Here is an 18,505-nt window from a genome sequence, read left to right on the forward strand (position 1 = left end):
GGAAGGGGTCTTTTGGATCTACCCGTGCATGCATCTCCAATCTTTAAAAAGCAAACTGGGAAAATTATAAGATGAGGCTAGGCATGAACTATAACTTGCTCTTTTCTCAGATATCCCATGAAGATATACAGCAAGCTATGATAAAGCCTTAAGTTACTAGATAACAATGCTGCAGAATAACAATACTGGTACAGTACATTACTTGACATGAGTGGGTCAATACTTCACAAACTGCAGGATTCCTAGGATCCTTCTGTATTAAATCTTTATACCAATATGCACTTCACTTTTCAGTATTTTCCAAATTCATAATGAGTTGTTAGCATGCTGCTGTGACTAGCAACTGTTCAATATTGTAAGTGTAATATGTGCATATATAACCAAGATAAGCAATGGTATTTACTTAAAGTTTTTGACATTTGAGAAAATTGTTTACAGAATTACTTCTGCAAAATTCTTTTCATGAAATTAAAATGATCAGAAATTCAAAATTGGAGCTTGCATGATTTGTAATCAGATCTTGAAATCAAAAACTAGCATTGAGATAAATTTGGTATTTCATTGATTAAGCAATTTTAGTTTACAAGCTTGATAAAAACCATGGAAGTTTCCATTTAGTAAATGCTACCAAAATAAACCAAAAATGTACTTTGTGAAAAATAACAATGAATTGTCACAAATATTTTCTGTTCATTACGTGAAGAGAAAATTCCTTATGACAAACTATTCCCTAAAGACATTTGATAACAACAACAGGTTTACAAACAGATTATGAAATCACCTCAGTATGTAAACTGCAATTTTACTCAGCTGTCAAGTGTGAACTATACACATTAATTTCAAAAATGTTTCACCTGAGCCAGTGACACATTTAATCTTGATAGCTTACCATAACTGACAGTATGCTATCCAGATATTTCAAATCAGATGCAGTGGCAAGTCGAAACAATTTAAGATCAATTCCATTCATCTCTTGCATAACAAATATCCCATGAATCACAGTAATTACACTGACCTAGTCAGTCATTCAAGCATCTAAAGCTCTAGTTCCATACATGATAATATTAAAATCTGCTTTAACCTTCATTTTAAACCACAACATAATTAGTTTTAACCCAAATGAAGAAAAGGTCATCGAATTTTATTTTTTGATCTTACGTTGAATTAAGAAATATAAGCATCCAATAAGACAAGTTTCATATTTAAAGCAAGGGCAATGAATATCATTAGAATTGGATTTCCTGTTAAGAATGCAATTATGTGATGGAAAAATTAGGAACATTTCATATGTAGAAAGCAGCAAGGCAGGACTGAAATTTGAGATGTTTGAGTGGGCAACTTGTTTCAGGATTTCCTTGTATGTTGTTGGAATTGGGAAAAAGCAAAATAGTAGCCTCGCCAAGAAACAATTAAATGAATAACAGCAAAACCAACATTAGATTGGATTTTATGCTGAGTGCGTAAAAAAGATTTGCTAAACAATCTAACCAAATGGGTGAACAAACTTTTCTCACATTTATTTTAAAGAGGCAAATAGTCTAAATAAGATTCTCTAACCAGGGTGTTTCTCTTCGAATATGCTTCTTAACCAGAGTATTTTCATCACCTCTGCTATACTTTAGGAAGTTCCCAACCCTTTCAATAATACTTTAAATAGCACTAAAGTCACTTAAAAATGATTCATTGTGAGTAACCCTTGCCCTGTGACTGATTCCTTTAAAATCCTTGAATAGAATCATCTTGGGGATTTGATATTCTTTGCCATCATTTTCTTAATTACTGTTTTTTTGTACATGAAGACCATAGGTGCAGAATTATGCCATTCAACCATTGAGTCTGCTCCGCAAACTTCACTTAACTTTGGTCAGTTCCCATCCTGCATTCAATATTAGTGTCCTGTTATTGCCTAGCTCTTTTCTCATTACAGATACAAAAATTCTTAGCAAATGCAAGAAAGAACAGTTATGCTATGTTGACCACATCGTGTAATATTATATTATCTTTGAAACTAATTGTTTCTAATATTTAAAAAGTTTTGATAGCCAACAAGATTAAACTGCTCACAAATGACAATTCACAACAGGGTCATCCTGTGAATCCAGTAAATGCTTTAAACCAAGCTACAATTGGTTGTCATTTTATTTTATTCACCACTTATTTTATGATATGTTTCTTTTATAAGGATGAACGTGAAGCAAGAGAAAAAGTAAAACGAGAGCAAGATGAAGCATACAGAGTTTCTCTGGAAGCAGATCGAGCTAAGGTTTGTTCTATTTTGCAAAATTTGAAAATTTACAGATAGTGCCAAAATTAGTGGTATAGTAAACGGTGAAAAATTCAAGGTTACAATAGGATATGGGTTAACTTGTCTTTATTGGCTGAAGCATTGAGTATGAGAGTTGGAGCATCATGTTACAGTTGCTCTAAACTTTGCTTACGCCACACAGAGTATTGCATGAGTTTCTGGGCATTGCACACAGAAGTGTGTGATTTAGCAAGAAAGGAAGCAAGAAATCATTAACAAGGCTGTTATGTGGATTGCAGCATTTCTGTTATCAGAACAGATAAGGCCAAGTAAACCTGTTTTCCCTGTAGTGAGGGAGGCTGGGAGGTAACTTGAAAGCAGTATGTTATGAAAGCCATAGATAGGATACATAGCCTGTTCCTGTTTATCATGGTTGTGGTGTCTAAAACTAAAGGGAATAGTTTTAATGTCTGAGGAAAAAGGTTTAAAGGAAATCTGAGGAGTAATATTTACACACAAAGAGTAGTTGGTATCTGGAACAAGTTGCCAGATGCAGTGGAGGTAGGAACAAAATTGAATTGACTTTATTTCTTACATCCTTCACATACATGAAGAATAAAAATCTTTGCATTACATCTCCATCTAAATGTGCAATGTGCAATCACAGTTACTTATAATGATTTATAATAAATAGAACAGTCAATGTAATAAAGAGTACACTCAGGTCAGCGTGAGTTCATCAGTCTGATGGCCTGGTGAAAGAAAAGCTGTCCCGGAGCCTGTTGGTCCTGGCTTTTATGCCGCAGTACTGCTTCCCTTTGGTAGCAGCTGGAATAGATCGTAGTTGGTATCAATATTTAAGAAGTATCTTGACAGGTATTTGGATGAGCAGCACAGGTAAAGATGTAGAATTTTTGGCAGAAAGTGGAATTATTAGATATAGGCACAATGGTTGGCATGGACATGTTGGGTTGAAGGGCCTGTTTTTGTGCTATACAAATCTGACTTTTTATTCTCATAATGTGGGATGATTCTTTTCATCTTTAAGACTAGTTTTTTTAACATTGGTCAGATTGACTTTCTAAGCTCCATGTAACCATCCAGGAGTCTCTTAAAAGACCTGATCGTTTCCGCCTCCACCACCGCTGCTGGCAGCCTATTCCATGCACTCACCACTCTCTATGTAAAAAAACTTACCCCTGACATCTCCTTTGTACCTACTTCCAAGCACCTTAAAACTAGGCCCTCTCATGCTAGCCATTTCAGCCCTGGGGAAAAGCCTCTGACTATCCACACGATCAATGCCTCTCATTATCTTGTACACCTCTATCAGGTCACCTCTCATCCTCCCATCGCTCCAAGGAAAAAGGGCCACGTTCACTCAATCTGTTTTCATAAGGCATGCTCCCCAATCCAACCAATATCCTTATAAATCTCCTCTGCACCCTTTCTATGGTTTCCACGTCCTTCCTGTAGTGAGGCGACCTGAACTGAGCACAGTACTCCAAATGGAGTCTGACCAGGGTCCTATATAGCTGCAACATTACCTCTCGGCTCTTAAACTCAATCCCATGATAGATGAAGGCCAAGGCACCATATGCCTTCTTAAACACAGAGTCAACCTGCGTAGCAGCTTTGAGTGTACTATGGACTCAGACACCAAGTTCCCTCTGATCCTCCACACTGCCAAGAGTCTTACCATTAATGCTATATTCTGCCATCATATTTGACCTACCAAAATGAACCACCTGACACTTATCTGGGTTGAACTCCATCTGCCACTTCTCAGCCCAGTTTTGCAAACTACTTTGTATCAATGTCCCACAGTAACCTCTGACAGCCCTCCACACTATCCACAACACCCCCAACCTTTGTGTCATCAGCCCTCCACATAATCATCCAGGTCATTTATAAAAATCACAAAGAAAAGGGGTCCTAGAACAGATCCTTGAGGCACACCACTGGTCACCGATCTCAATGCAGAATATGACCCGTCTACAACCACTCTTTGCCTTCTGTGTGCACACCAGTTCTGGATCCACAAAGCAATGTCCCCTTGGATCCCATGCCTCCTTACTTTCTCAATAAGCCTTGCATGGGGTACCTTGTGAAATGTCTTGCTAAAATCCATATACACTACATCTACTGCTCTACCTTCATCAATGTGTTTAGTCACATCCTCAAAAAATTCAATCAGGCTCATAAGACACGACCTGCCTTTTAAAGCCATGCTGACTATTCCTAATCATATTATGCCTCTCCAAATGTTCATAAATCCTGCCTCTCCAAATGTTCATAAATCCTGCCTCTCAGGATCTTCTCCATCAACTTACCAACCACTGAAGTAAGACTCACTGGCATATAATTTCCTGGGCTATCCCTACTCCCTTTCTTGAATAAGGGAACAACATCCGTACCCCTCCAAACATCTGGCACTTCTCCCGTGCTCATTGATGATGCAAAGATCATCGCCAGAGACTCAGCAATCTCCTCCCTCACTTCCCACAGTAGCCTGGGGTACCTCCCGACCGGTCCCGGTGACTTATCCAGTTGATGCTTTCCGAAAGCTCCAGCATATCCTCTTCCTTAATATCTACATGCTCAACCTTTTCAGTCCACTGCACGTCATCCCTACAATTGTCAAGATCCTTTTCCGTAGTGAATACTGAAGCAAAGTATTCATTAAGTACCTCCACTATTTACTCCAGTTCCATGCACACTCTTCCACTGTCACACTTGATTGGTCCTATTCTCTCATGTCTTATCCTCTTGCTCTTCACATACTTGTAGAATGCCTTGGGGTTTTCCTTAATCCTGTCCGCCAAGGCCTTCTCATGGCCCCTTCTGGCTCTCCTAATTTCATTCTTAATTTCCTTCCTGCTAGCCTTAAAATCTTTGAGATTCCTATCATTACCTATCATGCCAAACTGAGATATTTTGCTACATCTTAAGAAGTACATAATTAAAACAAATCGAACTTGAACTTGTTCCTTAACTTTGATGGAAACTCTGTGATATTTGAGAAATCTTAAAAGACTGGTGAGGTTAAGAGGCACAAAGTATGTTGTGGTGAATTACCATCAGTTTTTCCAAATAAACTTGTTTGAAAACTGAAGTCCTGCAGCTCTTCATTGGTAATTTTGCCAATGGGTACCTTATTAAATCCCATGATGGATCACCATAATGACAGCAATTCTCCAGCACTTGACTCTGGCACAGAGATTCTTGTACTGATTCAAAGGAGAAGAGTGGGTACAAGGCATTAAGTAAACATTCATACTTGGGTTTACTTACTAGTTACATTTTATTTCAATATTTATACAGGTTTTTTATATTTTGAGACCTGTCTTTGTATTCAGTGTAGAATTGCTGGCATTGCCCCCAAAATCTGACCATAATGTCTTCATAAATGGCAGTTTTCCCACATTTTAATTTATATGTCAACAGTTTTAGCAACTTATTTGCCTTTGAAATGTTTTTGAATGTTAACAACATTCAGATATCTTTCCAATATACATATGTAAGGAAAACTTGCCACTGCTCGATGTCCTTTCTGGAGTTAGTACAAGCTTTATTTAAAGTGTTCTCAACAGAGAGTGAAAACAAATGGTAAGTGAAAGCTCACGGCTAGCATTAGCACTGTTTTCTGCAAAATTCCACCTTTTATTTTTTGTATAAGAGCTATTTGCACATTCATTATATCAATGTCATTAAGCATTTCCTGTACGTTTTTAAACTATTAAATTAGGAATAAAATTTAGTGAACTAAAATGGTCTTCGACTTTTATTTAAGTTTATGTTCAACTCAATTTATGTTCTTTAGAGAGAAGCACAAGAAAGAGAAATAGCAGAGCAGGTGCGTCAAGAACAGATTCGAAAAGAACAAGAGGAAGAACGAGAGGTAAGAGTATATAAGAACTAAACCTCTTTTTGTACCTGCATTCTGAGCATAAACATCTCAGTTTTGTTTCCAATCACTAACTTCAGTCTCTCAGTAGTACCACAGTCGAATCTCATCACATCACATCTTTCACCTTCAGTTTGTTCTTCACGTTATAGCAACATAAAGGATAGTAAGTACTAGTGAATAGGGCATTGAACAAGAAGTTTCAGATAATGCACTTGTTTTCCCATGATTGTCCTTCACTTTCACTGTGACTAGAAGATGTTGGTAAAAGAAATAAATAAATATGAAAACTCAGAAGACATGATGATGATGACATCGACTCATGCCTGAGAGGCCAGCATCGGGCATTTTCATGCCTTACAAGGCGCGGAATGTAAGACTATGTGGCGCGCCACTCCTCACAGACATTTTTCAGTTTTTTTCTTTATTTTACGAGGTCGAGTTGCGAGCTCAACACTCAACCTGGCACGGATGGAAAGCGTATTCGGGAACAGCCCGACTGGATTTGAACCCGGGAACCTCTGTTCCAGAGTTCAGCGCTTATGTCACTGTGCCACCAGCCGACAAAGACAGAATCAGGCTTAATATCACTGACATGTCATGAAATTTGTTGTTTTGGGACAGCAGTATGGTGCAATAAATGAAAATACAATAAATTGCAATAAGAAATATATTTTAAAAATTTAAATAAGTAGTGCAAGGAGAGGACAAAAATGGTGAGATGGTGTTCATGGGTTGGATCATTGTTCATTCAGAAATCTAATGGAAGAGGCCAATTGTGTGGTGTCTTCAGGCTCCTGTACCTCATTGCCGATGGTAGTAATAAGAAGAGAGCACATCGTGGGTGAGAGGGGTCCTTTTTAAGTTATCACCTTTGTAAGATGTTCTCTGTGCTGGACAGGTTAGTGTTCTTGGTGAAGAAGGCTGTGTCTGCAGCTTTTTTCTGATCCTGTCCAGTAGCCCCTTCATACTAGATGGTGATGCAACCAGTCAGAAAGCTCTCCACAGTACATCGATTTAAATTTTCTGGAGTCTTTGGAGACATACCAAATCTTCTCAAGCTCCTGATAAGGTATAGCCATTAACTTGCTTTTTTCATCAGACAGAATGATTCATTTCCTGGACTGGCCATCAATGCTCTGCCCACATTTATTTTTCAAAATGTGGAGGGTTCATCAAGCAAAGTCCTCACATTGGTATCCAGCAGAGTAGAAAAGGTATCAAGCAACAAGTAGGCCTTAATCTTTGTTAGCTTGCAAAATACTATAATTATAAAGAAAACATTGCTATGTCACAGGGCTCAATGATCAGCCTTGCTATGTATCAGAGAGTTGGATAATTCTCAGGCATAGAAGGCCAAGAGTTCCTGAGACTTAACTTTCTAAACCTTTAGAGATACCAGCTTTTAGTCAGCATAGTTTGGCCCATCCTCACAACTATCCTTATCCTCCTAGTAGAGTATTTCAGTGCAGGTGCAGCTCACATAGAACTTTACAGCAGAGGAACAGGCCTTTCGGCCCACGATGTTGTGCTGAACCAATTAAATTAGTAATCAAATGCCAACTAAGCTCATCTCTTCTTTCTGTGCAATGCCCATATCCTTCCATTTCCCTCACATTCATGTGCCTATCTAAATATCTCTTAGAACTCCCTAATGTATCTGCCTCTATCACCACCCCAGGCAGCACATTCCAGGCACCCACTACTCTGTGTATAAAAACCTCTGGTATTAGACATTTCAACCCTGGGGAAAAGATGCTCTCTGTCTACTCTATCTATGCCTCTCATAATCTTAAAACCTCCATCAGATCTTCCCTCAGTCTCCGCTGCTCCAGAGAAAACAACCCAAGTTTGTCCAGACTCTTGTTTTAGTCATGTCTTCTAATCCAGACTGCATCCTGGTAAACCTCTTTACACCCTCTCCAAAGCTTCAACATCCTTCCTATAATGGGAGGACCAGAAATGTTTACATACTCCAAATGCAGCTTAACTAGAGTTTTATAAAACTGCAACATAACTTCCTGATTTTTGAACTCATTGCCTCAACTAATAAAGGCAAGCATACCATAAGCCTTCTTAACCACCCTATCAATCTGTGTAGCCACTTTCAAGGAGTTATGAACTTGGACCCCAAGATCCCTCTGTTCCTTAACACTGTTACGGTCTTGCCCTTAACGATGTACTGTCTCTTTAAATTTGACCTACCAAGGTGAAACACTTTTTACATTTGTTTCGGTTAAATTCCATCTGCATCTTTGCCAGTCTTCTACACTATCTACAACATCATCAATCTTCGTATCATCTGCAAACTTACTTAACCTCCCGTCTACAGTTTCATCAAGGTCATTGTTATACAGCAGAGGACCTAATGCAAATTCCTGTGGAGCATCACTAATCACAGATCTCCAGCTATAACAAGTCCCTTCGACCATTACCCTGTGTCTTCTATAGGCAAGCCAGTTCAGAATCCCAATGGCTAATTTGCCATGGACCTCATACATATTAATCTTCTGGATGAACCTCCCATGGGGGACCTTGTCAAATTCCTTACTAAAATCCATGTACACAACATCTACAGTTTTAACTTTATCAATTACCCTTGTCACCTCATCAAAGAACTCAATCAAGTTAATCAGCCAATCTGTGATCAAGCTAATTCTGAATCCAAAAGGCCAAGTCACTGTGGATCCCATGAAATTCTTTCAGTAAGATGGTACAAATTAAAGGGACAATTTTGCTGTGATTGTAGTAGATTCCCAAACAGTCTGATGGAGCCCATATGCCAAATACACTCGCCTACTAGCAATGCATATGAAGCTACAGTTCCTAATGGATGCTTTACATTGCTTCCTGCAGCAAGATTTACAGTTAACCACTATCACTCATGTTGCATCAGAATCAGCCGGTCTGTAATGTTAAGTGCTAGAAACACTCAGTAAATCGGATAATATTTGTGGAGAGAAAACTATTGTTACTGTTTCAGACCAGTGATATTTCATCAGAAGTCTATTTCTCTTTTCACAATTACCTGACTTACTCTGTATTTCATATCATATTTCACATTCCCAGAATCTGTACTGTTTTGCTTTTTTATTATTTAATCGGCAAGACCTACTATAAATAAGTGACTGATGCCTTGCTTATGAAAGGTTCAACTTACTCTGCAGACAACTGAAAGCAACAGATTAGACTTGGAACTTCATAAAATTTCTGATTTCTCCCAAATTTGTTCTCCTTAACTGTACCTATATGTCTCTTTAAGACATTATTACTTCAAGAATGATATGTGTATACACACTGTCCAGTTGATACATTGTCAGAGTTCATTGAGCAAGTTTGCGCTAACTTTCTGAGCATATGCCATAAAACTTATCTTATGCCAAGCCATCCATCATACCCTGCATAACATGTAGTGGTCTAGCAGCTTGAGAAGAAACTTTATTCCCTGAAGGCTTAACTCATTATTCTCCTATTTACAGTCCTAACCATATCAATTTTTGTTGCATTTCTCAGAAAGCTGCCTATGTATTTGGTATACAATCTCCATCAGACTATTTGGAAACCTGCTGTATACACACAGCAAAATTGTCCCTTTAATTTCTTCCATCTTACTCAAAGAACTTTCTGTTGCGTGGGATCCACAGTGACTTGGCCATTTGGATTCAGAATTAGCCTGTCAATAGAAGATAATAGTGTTTGATGGGATGTATTCTTGTTGGAGGTCTGTGTCTCGTGGTGTTCAGCAGGGATCTGTACTTGTTCCTCTGCTGTTGGTATATATAAATGACTTAGATGAAAATATGGAAGGGTGGGTTAGTAAATTTACAGATATTACAAAGATTGATGGTTTGTGGATAATGTAGATGATTGCCAAAGAATACAGTGGTGCTAGAAAGTTTGTGAACCCTTTAGAAGTTACTCTATTTCTGCATAAATATGACCCAAAATGTGATCAGATCTTCACATAAGTCCTAAAACTAGATGAAGAGAACCCAATTAAATAAATAACACATAAACATTATAAGTGTTCATTTATTTATTGAGAAAAATTATACATTATTACATGTATTTCTTGGAAAAAGTATTTAAACTCTTAAGATTATCAGTTCATTTAAAGGGGAAATTGCAGACAGATGTTTCAATCAATGGGATGACATTCAGGTTGAGCGTGGGAGGCCCTGCCCTATTTAAAGAACATAAACCTACTTTAAATCTTCACTATCAAAGTCTGATCTTCATCACACATTTTTGGAAGTGTGCCATGCTGTGATCAGTGAGGACTTCAGAACAGAGGTTGTTGATGCTTATCAAGACTGGAAAAGGATACAAAACCATTTCTAAAGAGTTTGGGCTCCACCAATCCAGAGCCAAGTAGATGGTGTACAAATGGAGGAAATTCAACACTGTTGTTACTGTCCCCAGGAGAGGTCGACCAACAAAACTCACTTGAAGTGGGCAAGACTCTTCATCAGGATTGGATCTTTTTTTCTCCAGTCCAGATGAAGGATCTAGGCTCCAAATGTCGACTGTACTCTTTTCCATAGGTGTTACTTGGCTGTTTAGTTCCTCCAGAATTTTGTGTGTGTCCACTGTATATCCATTTGGTTTGGTTACCATTGAAGTCCAGTAATAGGAAGCATATGGTTGTTTTTCTGACTGGAAGTTTGTAACCAGTGACATGAAAGTTGGTGAAGTCATAGATTGGAAAGGAACTTGCCTAAGGATACAGTTTGGAAAGTTAATGGGAATAATGGAAGATGGAATTTAATTTAAACAAGTGTGAGGTAATGCATTTTAGAACATCAAGTGTAACACAGTATATGGGAGTAATATACAGTTAATGGCAGGGACCTTAAGAGCATTGATGTACAGAGAGAACTTGGGTGCTAGTTCAGTTTTTTGAAAGTGGAAAGACAGGTGAATAGGTTAACGACAAAGACATTAGGAATATTTACCTTCCTAAGCAAAGGCACTGAATCGGAGCTTCAGGTTGCTGCTTTACAAAGTGTTGATTGGGGCACACTTGGAGTATTGTATACAGGACTTTTTGCATCTAGAGGAAGGATGTAGGTGCATTAAAAAGAGTGCAGAGGAGTTTTACCTGGATGATTCTTAGAATGGTGAGCTTTGGTTAAAAGAGGAGGTCAGTTTGTTCTCACTCGAATGTGGGAGACTGAGATTTTGGTTACAGTTCTAATGTAAACTTTCCGAAGAAATTGTGTATGCCGTCAATGATAATGACACATATTAAGAATGAGCAAACTCTTGTGGCTATTTATTTAATATTTAACCCTAAATGTGATATTTTTTTTACATTATTAACATTGCTTGATTTTCTGTTGTGCTCAGTATTTCTGTTTGTGGCTGCCAAAAAAAACAAGGATTTTCTATACAGAACAGTCAGTGTGGAGGCCCAATGCAATAGATATGGATTTCAGAAAACTTTGTAGACAATTATAAATCTAACATTCCCATTGATAGCCGAGGTATATTATTCAGATTGCATCTTTCAGATCCTCAAGGAGGAAATCTTGCATTCAGACCCTAGTTTCTGCATTTTAGCCAATCTTCACACAGTAAAAACATAATTTATCTCAGACTTACATGACATGAGAAACAGATCAGGAAGCTGTTGCTGTGTCTCACTTATAGCACCCAACAACTGTACTATAATGTGACTTGAGAAACAATGTTGATCCCAACTGCAATAGGCACCAATGGGCAAATTAGCACAATTTAGGTAGAGATCTGCATATTATTTCTTAAGTACAAAGTTCAAATGTCAAGGAGATTTTAATTTTTTAAAGTGCTCATTTTCAGTTATTTTTAACGTCCATAAAACATCAAAAATGGCTTCATTTTGCAGCTGTTACATAGCTACTTGAATATGATTACTTCCTCAGCATTGTTTAATACTGAACAACAAATATTGAAATTACATCAGTTCGTATATGGTGTTAGGTTCTGTGTTAATGCTTGATTACAGAATAATAGTTAGCTTGCATTGCCTTTTGTTAGATGGATCATTTAAAACAACTTTTTCTGATAATGAACCAATGATGTTTTTTCAATCGGTACATTTATGTGCAATCAAGCTTAGAAGTACCATCATAGGTAATGTAGTTTTGAAACTTGAACCCTCAGTTCTGGAAATCCACACACTTTCTGTAATGATGCATTACAGCCAAAATTTGAATACAGCCAGGTGAATATATTTATTAAAAAGCTAGTGCAATAAGAGATGTTTGCCTTGAGAAGTGCACTTTAACAGGCTTTAGCTGTGTATTATCAATGAGTCTGCTTTTTTTTGATGATTGGATCTTACCAAAAGTTTGTTGCTTCTCACACAATAGTGTCCATTTATTGCAGCTTTTGTCAGATACAGCTGTAGAGTAGATGTTCTATGCAGTAATAAAGCATTTTTCTTTTATTTGTTTTCCTATTGGCCAAATGGATGTTTGCTCAGCTTGATATTTGTTCTACCTTAATATTATTAACATTATCAATCTAATTGTTCTGAAGAACAAAGTTGTACCCTTGACAAGGCCTTCTTTGTTAACTTATGAGATACTGAGAAGCCTTTGGGAATAGTAAAGTGGGGAGCTGACAATATTTAACAGGAAAGAGGTTTGATGACCTGATTATTTTTGTTCTTCTAAAAGCTCTGTGCTCCATGTTCAGTATCACCGATTGTGTTGGGCACTCATGGGAGGATTATATATATCTATGCCTAAAAATTGATGCAGTAAATCTTTTTTTAAAAAGTGTCTGTGCTGTGTTGTGACTAGAAATAACAGCTGTGTGAAGACAGTAGGTAATATAGCACGTGGGATGTAATAAGACACAGGGAGCAGAATTAGGTAATTCAGCCCAGAGTCTGCTCCACCATTCCATCATGGCTGACTTATTATCCCTTTCAACCTCATTCTCCTGCCTTCTCTCCTAACTAATTAAGAACCTATTAACTTCCACATTAAATATATTCTTGAGCTTCAAAGCCATCTATGGTAGTGAATTCCATAGATTCACCACCCTCTGGCTAAAGAAATTCTTCCTTCTCTCTGTTCTAAATTTCCTCTTCTGAGTCTGTGCCCTCTGGTCCTGCACTTGCCCGCTATAGGGAACATCCTGTCCACATTCACTCTATTTAGGCCTTTCAATATTTGATAGGTTTCAGTGAAATTCCCCCCCTCCCCACCTTCTTCTAAACTCCAGCAAGTATAGATCCAAAACCATCAAACGCTCCTCATGCATTAGTCCTTTCATTCCTCCTCTGGAGCCTCTCCATCGCCAGCACATCTTTTCTTAGATAAGGGGCCCAAAACTGCTCACAATATTCTAAGTGCAGTCTGACCAATGCCATGTATAGCCTCAGCATTACATCCTTGCTTTTATATTCTGGTCCTCTCAAAATGAATACTAGCATTGCACTTGCCTTCCTTACCACCAACTCAACTAGCAAGTTAATCTTCAGGGAATCCTGTACAAGGACTCCCCAGTCCCATTGCACCTCGGATTTTTGAATTTTCTCCCCATTTAGAAAATATTTATTCCTTCTACCAAAGTGCGTGACTTTACAATTCCCCCAGGGGTGTCAAACTCATTTTAGGTCACGGGCCGGATTGAGCAAAATGCAGCTTCATGCGGGCCGGATCAGTCAGACGCGTGCGAATGCAGCTTTCGTTGCCTCCGTTTTTTCAGCCTGCTCTCATGTGTCTCAGTCTCTGCTATAACTACAAAGTGTTTCACTTTACAAATTCCGTTTCTTATGAAGAAGACTGCTGAGCAAGACTGCCGAATAAACACTAAAAACCCTGAAAACCTGGTACCTGAATAAACTCAGCATTAGCCATATCATACGCCATAGGCGCTTCGATTACTGGGGCCAGCTTTAATAGTAATTAGATATTATCTCGCGGGCCAAAGATAATTCCACCGCGGACCGGATTTGGCCCACGGGCCTTGAGTTTGACATATATGCCCTACACGATATTCCATCTACAACTAATTTGCCCATTCTTCTAATCTGTCTTAAGCACTTCTGCTGATCCCCTGCTTCCTCAACACTATGTACCTGCCCCTCCATTTATCTTCAGATCATCTGCAAATTACAAAGGGATTAGAGGGGAAACTGGGGGTGAGGAGAGGAGAGCAGGGAAAATGGAAGGATTAGACATTGCAGTAGAGAAGATAGGAAAAATTATACTTTCCTAGTTCTTGTGTGTGCTCAGTATATTTGTTGTGGATCCAAGTACTAGTTCAGGAATAGCTGTTTAGATTGCTAGTCTTAATATATTGTACATTTTTAACACTGCAGAACAAGCTAAGTTATTGGCCTTTGCAGTCAAAGGTGAAGGCGAAGCCTGTAGAAATCCTATTTTTATAAAGTGGTTGGGACACCTCAGTGTGGGGGAAAAATGGAATAGTAAATGAAGTTGGTGCAGCTTTTCCAGGAAATATGCAACAGAGCAAGAAAGAGAAGACAGCCAGACGTCAGGGTTTATTGACCTGAAGCGAATGCAGATGCCAGAGGAAGCAGGGCATGCTGAAACAAAATGTCAGTAGTTGGCTAAAGTAATGCTAGGATGGAAAATGAGGGCCAGAGGTTAATGTCCTCATGCAACAGGTTAATTCCACTTATAAACAAGTGCTGCACGTTCAACTCACTTCACTTGCTTAGTTCAGGATGTTGTTGGAAGCTAACTCTGGCAACTGTTGAATATGTAATACGGAATGATTGAAAACCAAAGGAAAGTAACTGTTTAAATACTGATTTTATATGTTGAGTATGAAATGGGTGTAAACTTAAAGCAGAAGAGAAGATAATCAGCTAAACAAAATGCTCATAAATTCACGATTATCTATTTTCTTTAACATTTTAAAGAAAAGTTTATAAAATAAAAATATAGGACTATATAAATAAGTTAGATAGATAGATAGATAGATACTTTATTCATCCCCATGGGGAAATTCAACATTTTTTCCAATGTCCCATACACTTATTGTAGCAAAACTAATTACATACAATACTTAACTCAGTAAAAATATGATATGCATCTAAAATCACCTAAATCATCTAAAATTATACACAAAATGAATGATAATGTAAGATCAGAAACAAATCAAGACACAAATATCTATAATTTGCAGCTAAACAATGAAGAAATATTTATTTGAATATTTAATTGCAGAAGCAACTTCAGTATAATACAAGTTGTTATAATTTTGAAGTATTTGCCAAAAAAATTCATTGGCTGTTAGAAACGATTGTTTCAATTTTGATAATTTAATACATACAGTGCCAATAAAGAGTATTCCCCCCACCCCCCAGAAGTATTCATGTTTTATTGTTTTACAACATTGAAACAGTGGATTTAATGTGTTTTTACATAGATCAACCAGAAAAGACTCTTTCATGTCAAAGTGAAAACAGACTTCTACAGAGTGATCTAAATTAATTAGAAATGTAGAAAACCTACAGCACAATACAGGCCCTTCGGCCCACAAGCTGTGCTGAACATGTCCTTACCTGAGAAGTTACCTAGGGTTACCCATAGACTTCTATTTTTCTGAGCTCCATATACCTGTCCAAGAGTCTCTTAAAAGACCCTGTCATATCTGCCTCTACTGCTGTCGCTGGCAGCCCATTCCATGCACTCACCACTCTCTGAGTTTTAAAAAAAATACCCCTGACATCTCCTCTGTACATACTCCCCAGCACCTTAAAACTGTGCCCTCTTGTGCTAGCCACTTCAGCCCTGGGAAAAAGCCTCTGACTGTCTACACGATCAATGCCTCTCATCATCTTATACACCTCTATCAGGTCACCTTTCATCCTCCCGTCGCTCCAAGGAAAAAGGGCCAAGTTCACTCAACCTATTCTCATAAGGCATGTTCCCCAATCCAGGCTACATATTTGTAAATCTCCTCTGTACTGTCTTTATGGTTTCCACATCCTTCCTATAGTGAGGCGACCAGAACTGAGCACAGTACTCCCAAGTGGGTTCTAACCAGGGTCCTGTATAGCTGCAACATTATCTCTTGGCTCCTAAACTCAGTCCCACAATTGATGAAGGCCAGTGCACCATATGCTTTCTTAACCACAGAGTCAACCTGCACAGCACTCGGACCCCAAGATCCCTCTGATCCTCCACACTGCCAAGAGTCTTACCATTAATACTATATTCTGTCATCATATTTGACCTACCAGAATGAACCACCTCACACTTATCTGGGTTGAACTCCATCTGCCACTTCTCAGCCCAGTTTTGCATCCTATCAATGTCCCGCTGTAATCTCTGACAGCCCTCCACACTATCCACAGCACCTATCCTCATCAGCAAATTTACTTTTTTTTTTTAAACTTTTTTTTTATTGTTTTCAAATTGTTACAGAATAAATGTGCATGAAAAAAAAAGTGTTACCCAGCCCCCTCCCCTTAACCCCTCCCCCCTAACATCCCTATTAAAAAAATAAGAAAGAGAAAAAAAAAAGGGAATGCCTGGATGTTGGAAGATCCCCACATACTCCACGGAGTTCTCATTTTTTTTTAAATATATGTTAAAGTTCTTTTTCTTTTCAATCTATAATAATACCTAATCTTTCCACTTTCGTGGTATCCTGGGAAATCTTTATAAAAGTCTCCATGTTGCTATGTGTGTCCCCACCATTCATCCAGGCAAAAAGATAGAAAAAAATTAAAATATAAAGGAAAAAAAAAAAAATACCCCCCTACTAATGTTGTGGAAAAAAGACACAACATTACCCCCCTCTGCTGTACGGGTCATGGCAACCGCCATGATTACACACGTGAATCCCGCAGTAACCGATCCACAGCCTCCCAGCTCCCCCGCAACATAAAAAAGTATATGTATAAGAAGAGAAAAAAAAAATACTATTCTCATTTAGTATTTCTAAAATTTTGCTTTTCTCTTCTGTAATATCCATAAATGTCCATCACTTCTGTTCCTTGGTTCTATCTTCATCTTTAATCCATTACGTTTGGAAGCCTCTATGTGTAGTTAGCGAATAGATGGAAGTTCTTGTACAAACTCCTCCGCTTTTCGATAGTCGGAAAAAAGAAATTTTCTGTCCTCCAAAAAAATTATCAGTGTTGCTGGATGACGCATTGTAAATTTATAACCCTTTTCCCATAAGGCTTTTTTCGCTGGGTTAAATTCCTTCCTTCTCTTCAACAGGTTGTAACTTATATCAGGATAAAAAAGAATTGGTTTCCCTGCTATCATCAGTGGCCCGTTTCTATTTTTGGCACTTTGGGCAGCGGCCTTCAGGATCTTTTCTTTGTCTTGGTATCGTAAGCATTTTATCAAAATTGATCGTGGGTTTTGGTCAGCTCGAGGTCTTGACCTTAAAGATCTATGCGCCCATACAATCTCAATTGGAGTTTCTCTTTCCATTTTCAATTTTTTAGGGATCCATTTTTGAAAAAAATTTATTGGATCTTCTCCTTCTATATCTTCTTTAAGTCCAACAATTTTAATATTATTTCGTCTACTGAGATTTTCAAGCTTATCAATTTTTTCCATAAATTGTTTTCTTTCTGATGTCCAAGCAGTATTTTCCTTTTCCATTTTGTCCATTCTTTCAACCATGTCTTCCGTTGTAGTTTCCAAGTCCGTAATTCTTTTTTCCATTTTTTTCCTGTCTCTTTGTCATTTTATCAAGCATAGTCTCCATATTGGTCATTTTTTTTCCGAGTTTTTTTTGGTTATTTTTAATTACTTTTAATGTGTCTAATTTACGCATTATTTGCCTCAAAGTCTTTTCTATATTTCTAGAAGGACTTTTACCTCCTTCAGCTGATCCTTCCGAGAGATTTGACTCTTCCCTCCGATTCGCTATCACTTTCAGTTGCAGTGGTAGCTGGGCTTTGTAGTTCTTTTTGTTCCTGTTTGCGCATGGTCCATCCTTCGCGTTTGCGCAGTTCACGATGGTTTTTTCCTTTGGAAGTGGCAAGCGTTGCCACCATCTCCTGTTCAGTATCACCGGCGATACAATGTACCTGAGATCGCGGCTCCTCGGTAGACGTGGGCCTCGCTCTTGTTCCAGCTTGCGTAGTCTTCCCGGTATTAGTTTTCTTCATCTTCTTTCCTTGAGGCATAGCTTGACACAGTCCGGAGTCGTTTATAAGCAACTTTTAGAGAGTATTGACTAACTTTTCTTCATTTAAACATTAATTTATTAACTTTTTACGGGAGAGCTGGGTCCCTGCGTCTCGATCCTACGTCATCACGTGATGTCCCCCATCAGCAAATTTACTAACCCATCCCTCCACTTCCTCATCCAGATCATTTATAAAAATCACGAAGAGTAGGGGTCCCAGAACAGATCCC

The 18,505-nt window shown here is 38.2% G+C and overlaps 1 protein-coding gene across 1 annotated transcript in view; it reads left to right on the forward strand.

Annotated features, from left to right (window-relative positions):
- Positions 1 to 18,505, forward strand: part of faf1 (Fas (TNFRSF6) associated factor 1) — a 329,838-nt gene that overhangs the window by 275,410 nt on the left and 35,923 nt on the right. The window contains exons 16-17 of the mRNA XM_073063028.1: positions 2,183 to 2,263; positions 6,069 to 6,146. Of these exons, the coding sequence (XP_072919129.1) occupies positions 2,183 to 2,263; positions 6,069 to 6,146 (159 nt within the window). The remainder of the gene's footprint in view (positions 1 to 2,182; positions 2,264 to 6,068; positions 6,147 to 18,505) is intronic.

This window comes from Hemitrygon akajei, chromosome 12 (assembly GCF_048418815.1).
Source record: "Hemitrygon akajei chromosome 12, sHemAka1.3, whole genome shotgun sequence".
Lineage (NCBI taxonomy): Eukaryota > Metazoa > Chordata > Chondrichthyes > Myliobatiformes > Dasyatidae > Hemitrygon > Hemitrygon akajei.